Source organism: Myotis yumanensis, unplaced genomic scaffold (genome assembly GCF_028538775.1).
Source record: "Myotis yumanensis isolate MYYU_CA2020_CCGP unplaced genomic scaffold, mMyoYum1.0.hap1 SCAF_5, whole genome shotgun sequence".
Taxonomy (NCBI): Eukaryota; Metazoa; Chordata; class Mammalia; order Chiroptera; family Vespertilionidae; genus Myotis; species Myotis yumanensis.
Window position 1 is genome coordinate 28,379,529 of NW_027223756.1, and position 14,941 is coordinate 28,394,469.

The 14,941-nt window shown below is 39.9% G+C and overlaps 1 protein-coding gene across 12 annotated transcripts in view; it reads right to left on the reverse strand.

Moving 5' to 3' along the window:
* Positions 1-12,519: 12,519 nt before the first annotated feature.
* LOC139010400 (protocadherin alpha-C2) overlaps positions 12,520-14,941 on the reverse strand; it is a 171,271-nt gene continuing 168,849 nt past the window's right edge. For 11 of the 12 annotated variants that reach the window (XM_070414794.1, XM_070414793.1, XM_070414795.1 and 8 more), the window contains exon 4: positions 12,520-14,469. In XM_070414794.1, coding sequence (XP_070270895.1) covers positions 14,159-14,469 — 311 coding nt within the window. In that variant the 3' untranslated portion in view covers positions 12,520-14,158. The remainder of the gene's footprint in view (positions 14,470-14,941) is intronic. The other variant, XM_070414800.1, reaches the window with a different exon arrangement.

Consider the following 14,941-nt stretch of genomic DNA (forward strand, 5'->3'; position numbering starts at 1 on the left):
GAGTGGAAATAACACAGGAAAAGGAAATCTACGGAACATGGGAGTTACTCTCTGGGGCAAAAGAGTTGATGGGGAGTTCTGAACTTTTGGAAACTAACATAAATGGTAAAGCTACATTGCTAATCCCAATGGCTGATAATGTTGGTAAGCCTATGGCTTGGGGGTGAGGAATGGGAAACTTGTCAGAACAGTCAGAATTATGAGGCTTTCATTGAGCTGAAACTGGGCCATATCGAAACCCCTTTTGACTCCTCCAATGCAGGTTTGGAAGCGAGACAAGGGGCAGTTGGCATCTGGCATGAAAGTTTCTTTCTGCTGCTTTACATATTATCCATAGAAGGAATCAAAGTCCTGACTTTCTACCCATTTTGAAAACAAATTCACTCCTGAAGCCCATGCTTCTCAGGAGGTCAGAACGTTGGAATGACAGTTGTCTATCAGTGCTGCCCGTTCTCACCTGGGGCAATGGCCTGTGATAACCAAAGGACAACAAAGCTACCTAAAAAGCAGCACTGAGCTGGAGAGCGCGCATGTTTCCCCTGTGGCTAGGAAGAGTACTCTTGAAATATGGAAAGTGTAACTAGAGCCTCCCAGATGAATTATTTTTCAGTTTAAAAGTTGGCTACTTTCTATCACCGAGATCAGAAACACAGTGACCTAATCAGTAACTGTGGACATTTTGAAACACCCTAATATTTAAAAGGAAATTAAAAGGAAGTCTTGCTTGCTATCATTGCTAAAAATCACAAACAGACACACACATACTGAGTCACTGTAATAATTCTCTAGTCTTACTTCACTGAATGTCTGCAGATCCAATTTGGCACCAAATAACAGCCCATTCTTCTCTGCCAGCCTAGTCATCGGGAGCTGATGAGGAGGCAGATAGCACCTTAGCTACAGAGGAGAAAGAAGTGCTTTTCAGGTGACAGTTTGTTTTGGAAAAAGTCTGCAGAAGTAAAAGTCTGGTCTGTGTTGTTTTTTCTGAGCAACACTAAGCAGTATTGGAGAGTTTGATCATGGCATCTTTGTATGTATGTATGTATGTATGTATGTATGTATTTTTAATCCTCACCCCAGGATATTTTTCCATTGATTTTTAGAGAGAGTAAATGAGAGAGGGAAAGACAGAGAGAAATATTGATGTGAGAGAAACACATTGATTGGTTGCCTCCTGCATGCACCCCGACCAGGGCCTGGGCTAGGGAGGAGCCTGCAATCGAGGTACCTGCCCTTGACTGGAATCAAACCCGGGATCCTTCAGTCTGTAGGCCGAAGCTCTATCCACTGAGAAAACTGGCTAGGGCCCATGGCATCTTTTCTTAAATCAACTTAATTAAGTAGGAATTAGGATACCTGAGTTTGCCTCTGATTATGTCCCTGACAATTACAAGTCATCAACTTACGGTTTCTCCTTCTAGGCAAGTGAAAAATAAAAGTGCCCATACCTTTCAAAGGGGATTTCCGAGACATTGGTGACTGGAGACCAGGTGTTTCAACCTCCAAGATGAAAAGAATGTTCACATCTTCAGTTCCAAGCCTTAGCTTCTTGCAAGAAATGCAAACTGCTCCTCTCAAAAGAGACCTCACTTATGCAAAGAGGGCAGCCAGAGGCAGATATCAGATTCAAAGTGGGAACCTGTCAGTAATGTCTACAAAAGGAATTAGGTTCCTAGAAGGACACAGAGTACCAAGAGGGATGGACAGCCTTTTATAAGGAGCATGTTAAGGGGGTGATGGGGATTTAGCGCACCAGATGCCATTTCAACTAAAGTCAATTTTTTTCTGATGCCAATTTACCTAATTAATTCAGCTAAAATTAGCATTTGCTAGAGAGCATTGTTTTTGTGTGTGTTTTTTAAATATATTTTTATTGATTTTAGAGAGGAAGGGAGAGGGAGAGAAAGATAGAAACATCAATGATGAGAGAGAATCATTGATTGGTTGCCTCCTGCATGTTCCACACTGGGGATCGAGCCTACAACCCAGGCATGACAGGAATTGAACCGTGACCTACTGGTTCCTAGGTTGATACTCAACCACTGAGCCATGCTGGGCCAAGCAAGAGCACTAGTTCTTAATCCTTACTGTGAATTAAGTGATTCTGACCTAGGGAATTTTAAAAAATACGAATGCCCAGGCCACATCCCCAAAGATTCTGATTCATTTTGCCTGTAGTTGAGCCCAGGCATTATCAGTAAACAAATAATACAGATAAAACAATAATATTTTAGTGTAAATATGTTCCCACTATTGCATGAAACATTGCATGAGACATACTAAAAATTATTTGCTATTTATCTGAAATTTAATTTAACTGGCTGTTCTATATTTTTGTTTGCTAAATCTGGCAATTCTACCTGAGACTCTAGGTTTAGCCAGCATTAACAATCCCACTGTTCTTATGTATGTACATCATACAGGTTGTCCTGAGTTTGTCCAATGTTTTCTGAATAATTTTGCATCTTTTAAAAAGTATATTTTTCCCATTTCTAGGTAGTTCAAAAATTTGTTTTTAGCCTGTTAGTTTCTAAGGGACTATTGCATACCTATAATGTTCATATTTATAATAAATGTTTTAGGTTTCATGTGCTTCTTTCAATTTATCCTTTTTGAGTGTTTATTTCCTTTTTGCTATTTGCCATTATTGTGTACAGGTGAAATAATGAATATCTTGGATTTACTTTAACATTCCAGGGGAGGGGAAGTAAAGAGATAAATAAAATAGGACTGGCAAAATGATAATTGTTCAAAGCTGAATCATGGCTATATGAGGGTTCATTGTACTATTCATTCTAATTTATGTATTTCAAACTTTTAATACGATTTTTAAATTCAAAAAAGTAAATAGATGTAATAGACATCCCTAAGGAGTGAAGGATCAGGTAGAGACTGGAAGGATCAAGTCATTAGTGCTCCCCCAGAATGGAAGGAGTGGAGAAGTGTCATCTCACATCTTTGTAAAGATCAGAAATTCTGATTGTTAAAAAATTTAATAATTTCATGGGTGACAAATGATATCTAATTGTTTCATATTTTTTGCCTTTGATTATTAATGAGGTTAAACAGTTGATGATTTTCCAAAATATTTTCAAATTCTCTGGTCTGTTTATATCTCTTAAAGACTGAGCATGTTTATTAATTTGTATGATTTCTTTCTACAATATGAATAATTCTTTATTATATTTTCTGTTAATATTTTTGGCAGTTTGCCTTTTAACCTATGGACATGAAATAAATGTGTGTAATCAAATCCATTCTATTTTTTTCTGCTTCAATTTACTGCCTCTAAACTTAGAAGCTTCTTCTCCCATTTTCACACTGTTTTAAAGCCAAATTTGCTGCTCAGATACTTAAAGTCATCTTGTATTCTGCTAAATAATTGACACCTGTTGTGTACCAGTCTCAGCCTATTAATAAGGTGTTTAATAGACATGCATTTTTGTTTTACTCTAGTTCTTCTATGGTTTAATTTATATTTAATTCTTTAGTCCAAATGGCATTTATGTTTGTTGTATGGTATGGGTGAAAACTCTTTCATCTACCTTCAGCCAATCCATTATCTCCAAGTTTCCTTTTCTTGACCTCTGCTTTCTCACTTACTCCACAGGCAAGCAAATAGTGAGGGAATGAAGTGAAAAAAAAATACAAAATTATATGAGGTTTTTTTTTTAAATTAGAAGGGAATAGTTATCTGTAAGTGACCAACTTTTTCTGGACACTCTCTCTTTTTGACTAGTAGCCAACAATGTGCATGTTTTCTTGAAATTAAAATAAAAATTCTTTGAAAGTATCCAGAAGAAACCCTTGAAATATAAGGCAGAAAATCAACTTAACTTACTGTTAAAGCATGCAAATATGAGAAAAGGATACATTCAGCATGCCCTAGGAAATTTGTTGGATTGGAAAAATTAAATTTCAACCCAAGTAAATATTATGTAGATTCACTTTATGTAAATGAATTTTTTGCAGCATGTTGACTTTCTGAGTTGTTATTGAGTTTTATTTTTTAAATATATTTTTATTGATTTCAGAGATGAAGGGAGAGGGAGAAAGAGATAGAAACATCACTAATGAGAGAGAATCATTGATTGGCTGCCTCCTGCACACCCCACATTGGGGATTGAGCCCACAACCCAGGCATGTGGCCTGACTGGGAATCAAACCATGACCTCCTGGTTCTTAGGTCGATGCTCAACCACTGAGCCACCCCAGCTGGGTGAGAGTTTTAACTATAACCTGATTTTCACTGGAGATGAGAAAGGGTTTAATAAAGATAGTATGGGAATGAGGAAGAAGAGCAGAGGAAAGAGAAAGAGGAGGGGGGAAATAGTGAGGAGGAATAAAAAGAATTAGGGGGAAGGGAAAGCACATGGGAAAGAGGATGAATTGGAGAGTTGGGAGGAAAAAGGAAGAAAGGAATAGAAATTGATTTCCAGTCATTCAAAATGGGTTCAAGTGCCATGTTGTCAACTTTTTAAAAATGGCTCACATTTATTAAAAACTTCCTCTGTTCTAAGATCTTTACAGATATTCTTTTAAATCAGTTATCTCTCCTGGTGTATGATTAGACATTAGTGTCAAAATTCACTTTCTTATTATTTACACACATCACCTATTCTTTCAATAAACCTTAGACCCACACAGGACAGGCTCCAGGTCTGCTACCTGGGGAGTTAGTGAAACTTCTAAACAATGACATGTGGGCTCCTTTGCAGGAAAATCTTGAATGTTCTAGTTTAGTCTCAAGTCACTATGAAGACTGAAGGGTACAGCTCTAGAGCAAGGCCATTGGCCCACTATACTCAACAGTTTCTAAGCTCCTGATCTAGCAAGCCCTTTGGGACACAGGCTTAATGCTCTTTCCACTGAAATGCAAGTCTGCATTTATTACAGTAATTATCCATTGCACGAATATGTGGACTGAACATTGATTCTGAGATCACACACTCTATGTAATATATCTACTGAGCCAAATAACACCATCAATTTTTCACGCTGTTTTAAAGCCAAATTTGCTGCTCAGTCTTGAAGGCATCTTGTATTCTGGTAAATAATTGACACCTGTTGTGTGCCAGTCTCAGCCTATCAATAACCAAAGTTGAGGCTGGGCTGGCCCTTGTGGTTCTTATCATAGCAACATGCCCTCAACAATAACCATCAGGAAGCTTTGGGGAGTATTACTTACAGATCCTGCAAATTACACAGCACACCTGGAACCACACATGGAGCACGAGAGAGCACAGGCCTGGGGTTCTGCTTTTATTGAGATTGTGGGTGAGGGCCTAGGGCAGTGGTTCTCAACCTTGGCTGCACATTAGAATCACCTGGGAATCTTTTTAAAATCCTGATTTCTGGGCCTCATCCTCCGGAAATTCTGTTTCTTTGTTACTAATGTTGCGGCCTCACCCCATAACAAAGAGACAGAATTTCCAAAGGATGAAGCCCAGAAATCAGGATTTTAAAAAGATTCCCAGGTGCCAAAACCGGTTTGGCTCAGTGGATAGAGCGTCGGCCTGCGGACTGGAAGGTCCCGGGTTCGATTCCGGTCAAGGGCATGTACCTGGGTTGCGGGCACATCCACAGTGGGGGATGTGCAGGAGGCGGCTGATCGATGTTTCTCTCTCATGGATGTTTCTGACTCTCTGTCTCTCTCCCTTCCTCTCTGTAAAAAATCAATAAAATATATTAAAAAAAAAAAAAAAGATTCCCAGGTGATTCTAATGCGCAGCCAAGGTTGAGAACCACTGGCCTAGGGCTTCATGGGCTCACTCTTTATTGGTGAATTTGAAACATAAGAGAGAATTTAAAGTGCAAGAAGAGAAAAGGCAAGCGGGCCAAATGGTCAGTTATCGAAATTAACCAAAGTCTCTGAAACAAAGGAGCCTGGGGGCTGGGAGTGTAGGGGGCGTGGCCAGGCTCTTCATTAACTCAAGTGGCTGGTAATGTGTTTATTGAGATAGCCATCTTTGAAGTGGCTTTGCCTTGCCAATCAACGCTTAAGTCAGGCACTTGCATTACAAAAAGAAAAGCCAACTGTCATAGCTTACTCTACAATTCTGTATCATACCATAAGTATAATCTTCTGATAGGAGAGATTAAAAAATTGTGCAATTTATGGTAATTAAACACAAATTAAATCACAATGCTCTGCTTATCATATTTTCAAAGATGAGAATGGCGGATAATATCCATTGTTAGGCAAGGTGTAAAAATTCTCATAAACTATTGGTAGGAGTATACTGTAGTTCTAGGGCCAATTTTGTAATATGTATAAAAAAAGTTTAATGTGCATATTTTTTAACTTAGTAATTCCAATTTTTGGAGCATATCCTGAAGGAATATTGGGCTAATATGCCAAATATGGTTTTAAAAAATGTTCATTGTAGCACTGTTTATAGTAGTAAAGTTTTGGAAAACCTTTACTATCTATTAACAGGGACTGGTTAAATCAATTATAGTATAGCCATATTATGGAGTATATGTAAATAATTTAAAAGATTTATATTTTTATTTATGTGAGGAAAAGTATACTACAGAAAGTAAAACTAGCACTATTACACATAAAGTTCACAAAGGCCTTCCAAATTTCCTGTTTGGGATACACCCAGCCCAGGTTTTATAAAGCTCAGGTACTGAATTTATCATTGCACACAAGTGCTATTTTGTTTTGTTTTTAGAGCAAAAATCTGAATGTAACTCAATTGTCCGTTAATAGAGGAAAAGCTGAATGCATTATGACTTTGTTGTTAGGGTAGCCAAAGGAGGAATGCACAAGGCCACAGTGGTGAGGGATTATGAATTAACTTATGAAAAAGGCCTGGATGTAAGGAATCTCTGACCATTTCCCATTGTGGTGATAGCAATTATCTAAATCTCACAATGGGTTAAAATTGAAAGTGCAGTTTTCAGGCCATTGAGACTTACTTTCTAGTTTATATTGTGACCAAACAGTGTTACAAAAGAAAATGAGGCCCTAACCGGTTTGGCTCAGTGGATAGAGTGTCAGCCTGTGGACTCAAGGGTCCCAGGGTCGATTCCGGGCATGTACCTTGGTTGTGAGCACATCCCCAGTAGGGGGTGTGTAGGAGGCAGCTGATCAATGTTTCTTTCTCATCGATGTTTCCCTCTCACCGATGTTTCTAACTCTCTGTAACCCTCTTCCTTCCTTTCTGTAAAAAAATCAATAAAATATATTTTTTTTAAAAAGAAAAAGAAAATTAGGTGCTTGGGCCTGATCTCCCCCGTGAGTGTGCAGAGGGAGTGTAGCATGGCCCACGAGAGAGGAAGGGTGAGTAAGACCACAATTCCAAAGGTGTCCTCACTGCTAAATAAATCACCATGAGAAATGAGGGTGACCCTCCAGACTGGGTGTCTCAATCCAGAAGGACCCAAAGCTGAACAGCTGAGGAGTCTTCTGGCCTAGTGCTAGGACTTTCGAGACAAGAGACTTTCAAAAGTCAGTGAGAGAGAGAGTGGGCAGAAGACTCGAGACGAGGGAAATTGAGAAACATCACTCACCTAGAGAAGATTGGCAGGTGTGAGATGAGGGTCAGCAATGGAGACGGACAGGTTCCTGATCCAGGATCCTCCTTGGCTGGTGGGCCCATAGGAAGGGGGGCCTAATCGAGTCACCCGAGTAGCATTTGGAGGTAAGCCCAGGACGAGCTGCCACTGCCTACTGCTCTCCAAGTAGCAAACTCGGGTGACTGAGCCTGGGCAATGGCTCCTCTTCCCTGTGGAACCTTCCCAGGTTTAGGCACCAAATGTTAGGGTTGCTAAAGGAGGAATGCATGAGGCCAAAGTGGTGAAAGATTATGAATTTATTAGCTCATCTGGATACCAGATGAGCTGAGCCCCCAAATGGCACCAGCATCCAGAGCCAGAGAATCAGAGATTTAAAGGACTCTAGGCAGACTTTTTCTGGGTGAAGAATTCTCTGGGCAGGTCCAGATCCTAGGAAGGTCCAGAGGGGAAGGATAATGGTCTTAGCAAGTGGAATGAGGTCTAAGTGAAAGGGAATGTCCGTTGTGAAGTGGTCTAAAGGTCAGTTCCCAGGGAGGGGTATTGATTCAATTATTTGATCAGACCTAACCATTATGATCAGATCATTATGTGGAATTGTACCGGAATCTATAATAATAAAAGCATAATATGCTAATTAGACCGGACGACCTTCTGGATAAAGCCAGGGCTGCGAGGGAAGCCCAGGTCCAGGGTGCCAGAGGGAAACCGGTGCTGGCAGCTGGGAGAAGAAAGGCCTACTCTTGCCCGAATTTTGTGCATCAGGCCTCTAGTTTAAAATAATGATTTAGAGTTGACCTGGAGAAATCTCCATGTTAGTGTAAGTTTTTAAAAAAGAACCTTTGCGCCGAAACCAGTTTGGCTCAGTGGATAGAGCATCGGCCTGTGGACAGAAAGGTCCCAGGTTCGATTCCGGTCAAGGGCATGTACCTGGGTTGCGAGCACATCCCTGGTGGGGGATGTTCCTCTCTCATCGATGTTTCTAACTCTCTATTCCTCTCCCTTCCTCTCTGTAAAAAAATCAATAAAGTATATTAAAAAAGAACCTTTGCGCTGGCTGGTGTGGCTCAGTTGGTTGGAGCATCATTCTGTATGCCCAAAGGTGGCTGGTTAGATGCCCAGTGAGAGCACATACCCAGGTTGTGGGTTCAGTCCCAGGTCAGGGTGCATGCAGGAGGTAACCAATCAAAATTTCTCTCTCTCTCCCTTCTTCTCTCTAAAAAATCAATAATATACAAATGAATAATATGGTTATTGATCATATATATATATATATATATATCCCTTCAGGGTAATGAGCATGGTATTATTTTGTTTTTATTTTTAAAAGAAAGCAATTATACTTCTGTGAGATATACATGTGACATATATAACATATGTGATATAGATATACATATGAGATATGTTTAATTCTCTACATTTCCCCTAACTGGTTATAACAATGGGGTTGCTATAGACCACTCTTAGGCACAACTTCAAAGGGAGAATAGCACCAGGCTCATTGACTGAACTCTCCATCCTAATTATAATAGCAGTACGTATGTGTGTGTGTGGAGCGAGAGCGAGAGAGAAATGTGGAAAAACACACCTGAATACCTGTGTGAGAGAGAATTGAAAGAAGCTGGTGATCAGATCAATAATTTTTCTTTCTATGCCTCTGGATTCTTTGATTTATAAGAAAGAACATGTACCACTTTTATAATAAAAATTCAGTGTCACAAAATTTAAGTTAGGCTAGTGAAAGCAAAGCTTAAAAATGGAAAGTATTCAATCTCCTGTACCTTTATACCTCTTTTGGCAAATTTTTTCACTCTGCTTTAAGACCAGCTACTGGCTGAGTGCTTGTCCGAATTGTTCACGTTCTTTGTGGGTTGATAATGCCCAAGTCGCATGGTAAGTGCATAACCTAAGAAATTGCTGGACTTTATATTTTCCATGACCCAAGCTCCTTCATTTCTTTATTCAGACTAGACTCCATACTACAGAACTAAAGTTACCAGTGTCTATCTCTCAGGAGCTTAAACTCACAAACTACCTCATAGACTTTTTTTTTAGGCAAAAGATTTTATCATTTAATGTTTCAGCAGGCATTTCCCCACGGACCAACCCCAGGAGGAAATGGGAACCAACAAAACATGTTACCTAGTTAGTTCTGACAATAAGGTTGCTTTTAGGCATAGTTTCAAAGGGAGAGTAGCACAAGGCTTGTTAGTAAAACCCCCTTCCTAATTATAATAGGAGGGTGTGTGTGTGTGTGTGTGTGTGTGTGTGTGAAATCAGAAGGGATTTTTAGGTTGCAAGTTATATATTCTGATAGCCAACAGCCAAGCTAATTCTGAGAGAATTAGCTCCTTCTAGGAGGGCAGGAAGACTATGAAAACATGATGAAATAGAGTGAAGGAATGGCCCACTTTCTATTTCTTAGGGAAGCTCTTTAGCTTTCAAGTAATAGGGAAGTTTATCTGTAGTTCTGTGTGTGCTTTTGGCATACTTCTTGATGTTCTGGTGGTTTTAAAATCTAGATTTAACACTAGAATTGCATTAATGTTTGATCAGTCACATTTATGCTTTAGGATTGAGTATTGAATTTCATAACATAAAACACACTAACACAAGATCCTAAAACTCAGAATCTTACCTAGGAGCCTAAAAGCCAACAGCTAAGGAAGGCTCTGAACCTTCACTGGGCTTCACCCTTTAAAATTAGAGGAATTGCAATTCTTCTAAAGAGTGAATCCTGCACTCCGTATATGTGAACCCCATATCACATAGCCTGACCCTTAAAAAAATAGAACTTGGGTTCTTCCTGATTAGCTGTGGGACAGTAGGCAGGTGTGTGGATCTTTCGGTGTTTTGCCCTCCTGCCAAAAGAAGTTGTTGGAGGTGATTCTTCTCTTTCTCTCTTAAGCGCACATGAAATCTATTCATTTGAACATGCAGATACATTTGTTCCCTGACTTTCAGATCACTGATTATTGATGTGGAAGAGCTATAAAAAGACTGGTCACCTGGCCACTTAGTTAGAGACCTGCTTATTATTTATAATAGAAATAGGTAAAGAGTTGTGAAACTGACATCATTAGAATTTCAAAGCAGGAGTGAGCAAAAAAGTAGAGGGGTAAAAATATTTTTCTTGCAGTCTATATTGAATTATTTTACCATTCCTTATTCAAATTTTAATCTGTGGAGATGAAAACAAAGAATTATTATTAATAATTACTATTTATTAAGCACTACGGTGGGCCAGACACCTAAAACCTCTTTGAGATTATCTTACTAAATCTTCCCCACAAATCTATAAGGTCCATACTATAATTATTCTTATGCTATAGATGGTGAAAGTGACGCTGAAAAATAGAGTGGCTTGCCCAAGTTTCCTCAGCTAGTAAGCAGCAGAGCTTTTGTGGTTTATTTCTTTCTGTAAGTAGAGTCACCATACAGTCCAGTTTGCCTGGAATAGGCCCAGTTTACTTGTGTCCTGAAGACATTATTAAATGGACCCAACAACAAATTATATGGTCACTCTAACTCAAGGTTTCTCAAATTTGGCACTGACAGTTGGAGTTGGAAAATTCTTTGTTATTGGGGGCTTTTCGGTGTATTATGGGCTGTTCAGCAGCATCCTTGGCTTCTACCCACTAGGTGCCCGAAGCAACTCTCACCCAAGTACCAAAACCCAAAAATGTCTCCAGGCGTTTTTCCCTGAGGGGCAAAATTGCTCCCAGTTGAGAATCACTGCATCTACAATGTATGCTCATGAATATTTAACTACAAAAGGAAAATATAGTCAATTTGTTACAGAACATGCACCATGAACTGAACTACCTATTACAGTGGCTGGCATATACACTGACTCAATAAAAGCTCACTTTGGGGGCATTATTTGACTTCCCAATTGTAGAGAGGTGCAAGGCTAAACAAATAATGAGCAAGATGACTGGAGGCCTCTGGTGATAATAATTGGTTTGTTGCAACTCTTACTGGAGAAGACTGACATAGGGTACTGGCAAGCGACCCAGAAACCTCCTGGCTGCCCATTTGAGTAATACTGTGGCATTCGATTATTGATTCCACTGGGTGTTGTGCCTTAGTAATGAACATAAGAGCCAAGGAGACAGCCAAGGAGTGATGTGGTAAGTTTCATACTGCAACTTTCCTCAGAAATAGCAGCTAAGGATAATCAGCCTCCTATTTCCTCCTATTCTTATACTTAGAAATGACCACCATTTCTTTCATACCACCATTTTCCATTTATTAGCAATAACAGAGGAAATACCAGTAGCACCAATTAAAAATGAATCCACATGACGTGTTTTATCCTTACAGCTGTAATAACTAGTAACTAACATGGATTGGAAAGCACTTTGCAAAGGTAAAAAGTGCTGTACAGTTACATTATAATTATCATCATTAATAAATTAGCCCGATTCTCCTAGTATTCAAAAGGCACGTAAGGTCAGATACATGGGTTTCAGTGGGGCAAAATGATCACAACCTATAATGTAGCAATGGTTCAGACGTGTTGGCAACAAGTTTTACCCCATGCAATCCTGCAGAGCTGAAGTTACACACCCTTCAAAATATGGGAGAATGAAGCTGAAAATAGAGAAAACAGATTTTTTTTTGAGATTTACTGCTTTTGTTTTAATAACAGACTCCTACCTCTTTTACGTTAACTTTTAAAATATAATTACTCAAACTTCTAAATTGTACATTTTAACAAAATCAACATTTCTTATTTAAGGTGACAGTAAATTTTATTATTCTCTATGAGCTGATATTCCAGACATCATTAGAATTTCAAAGCAGTCTGCAACTTGAAAGAGGTCAGATTGGTAAATTTTGTGCTTGCATACCCACAGGGAATATCTTCAGTATTCATCCCAGAATTGTTACTAGAAAAAAACAGCTTTATCCATTCCCTTGCCAGCAGGAGTCTTGGCAAGAGACGGCTCTTGGCTGACCATAAATAAAATTCCTTGAATCACCAATATCTTGATTTAAGAAATAAATTTTACTGTGTCTTACATACACAAAAGCTGATTAACAATGGTTAAAAAAACATTAGTCCACTTTTTCACAGGTGTACAAAAGGAAATATGATGGAATTACATTCAACAATAAAGCTTAAAGTTCACTCTAGGTAATAGTTGCATTAACATTCACATACACAAGCACAGAGTAGGTATATTTCAGGAGTCTTATAATAGCATACAGCATACATATGGGAGATTGATCTCAGGTAACATCATAGGTGTTAGCAAGATTAGCAATTCAGAGTGTTATAGAAAAGGTAAACAAACCAAAGAGAAGGTGTAGGCTAGCGCACCAAGACAAATCACAGAATTAGAGGATTGCAAAGTCTGCTCACTGTGTGTATGAGAAAACAATATTTTTCTTCAATTTCTGGGTCTTGATATAGTTGGCTAGAGAAGGTTGTGTATTCAAAGTGCACGTAATTGTTTTTTAGAAAAGAGAGAGAAAGATCCTTTTATTTAGTAATTAATACATGCAAGAGGCAGCCCCAGAGTGACCTGAAAGAGTAAAGCTGTGATTGGCAGGTGGCCGGTATAATACAGATGTTCCAGGCAATTCTCTTAAAGCACTTCTGTAGCAGCAATGATCATTTAAATGGCTGTAGACTGAATTCAGTTTTGAGGCGAGTTTAGGGGAATTGTCTTCATCATAGCTCTCTTTAAAGATTTATAGTTATAATTTTCTCTGTTTTAAATCAATCTATCAAACAACAAACAGCATAAAGTGAGGTGTTGGGGTTTTCTCTTTTGCTTTTGCATATGTGTTATTGGAAAAGGATCTGGCCTTTTCATAAACACCGTGTGCAAAAGAATTTTTCATAAAGTGAGCACAAGGACATGTACAGGAAACGCATCAGATCTGCTTCTGTTGCCCTGGCTGGCCCCCTGCTAAACACTGAACTGTTGACTTGTAGATACAATTCAGGTTTTAGGTATAATGACATCACAGCCAACAGACTTTAGGGACGGCTAAAGCCTTGTCCATGAGGACAGTTTGGCTCATAGAGGGTGGCCACCGCCTCTTGAGTTGTAAGATTTAGAAAGTCTGGTTCCTTTTACATTTCACATCTCCCCTCCCGACTGGTAACTCCCAGTGTCGATTTGCCTTTGTTTCCCAGCCCTCCTTTCACCAACTAGTTCAAGCTGGCCCATCCCAGCCAATGTGGCACTCACATACCCCTGGTGGCCACACATGCCTAGTGGCCACAGATACCCAAGCGGCTGGATCTTAAAACCTTCCAGCCTGCCCTGCAAGTGTCATCAAGACAGGATCCCCGGAGCTCAGGGCAGAGAGTCCAACCTCTCACTGGCGGGGCTGGGAAGCCTCTCCTTTGCGGCGGAGGAGAAAGGAAACTTGGGTCTGCTTTTTAGGTTCTGAAAACAAGCCAGAGTGGAGAGAAAGAGTTAACACACCAGACTCAGTAAAGCTTTTCAGACAAAACCTGTCCAATGAGATCTAGACAAACTCAGGGAACTTCCTGCAGATTTCTGAGGTCTCTGGAGAGGGGGGATAGGAGAAAGGAGGGGGAGTTGCTACACGGGAGAGAGTTGCCATTATTACGAAAACTGGCTAAGTGGCTTATTTCCATTACGGGACCTCACTGGTCACTGTTGTCGGTCGTGCTGTTCCCTTTCTCTTTTTTCTCCTGGGTCTTGTTGCCCTTCTTCTTTTTCTTCTTTTTCTTGGTCTCCTCCTTTTTGCCGAAGGTTATGAAGTCACTTTTGTCAATTTGGCTGTTAGTGGGCTCCTGCCGGATGGAGATGATTGCAGGAGATCCTGGGATAATGAATTTGTCTGGCAACTCACCGGGACCAGATTGTTTGGGGTTGCCTGGTCCGTATTTAAAGGTCCAGCTGTTGCTGTTGACACCAGCACCGACGGGAGGGGACACCTCTCCTGCCTCAGGTTCTGAAAGACAAAACATCACAAGTCAGTAAGGGAGTCAGCACTTGCCTTCCATGCCACATTAGTGGGTAGAATATAGGAAAAGCTACACAGACACGCCTGGCCCCCAAGAAAAAGAAAAAGAAAAACAGAATACCCTGAGGTCGACTGTAAACAGGGCATTCCCTGGAGCAATCAGATAGCCTGGGACATTTTTTCTTGTGGTCACCTCACAAACTGAAATACCTGAATCTCACCTGATGTCAGGTACTACACTACTGTTTCTTAAGCCAGTCTAAGGACTGCTGGAGTCTCCAAGTTCTGTCAGAATTTTTTAAATACAGGTTTCAATAACGACGGTAACTTAAAAGGCAGCTGATATGATAGATTCTGCATCATCTGGATGGTGCTCCCCAATTTAAGAACTGCTAGGCCGCAGAGGTTCTCAACCTGTAGGTCGCGACCCCTTTGGCGGTCGAACCACCCTTTCACAGGG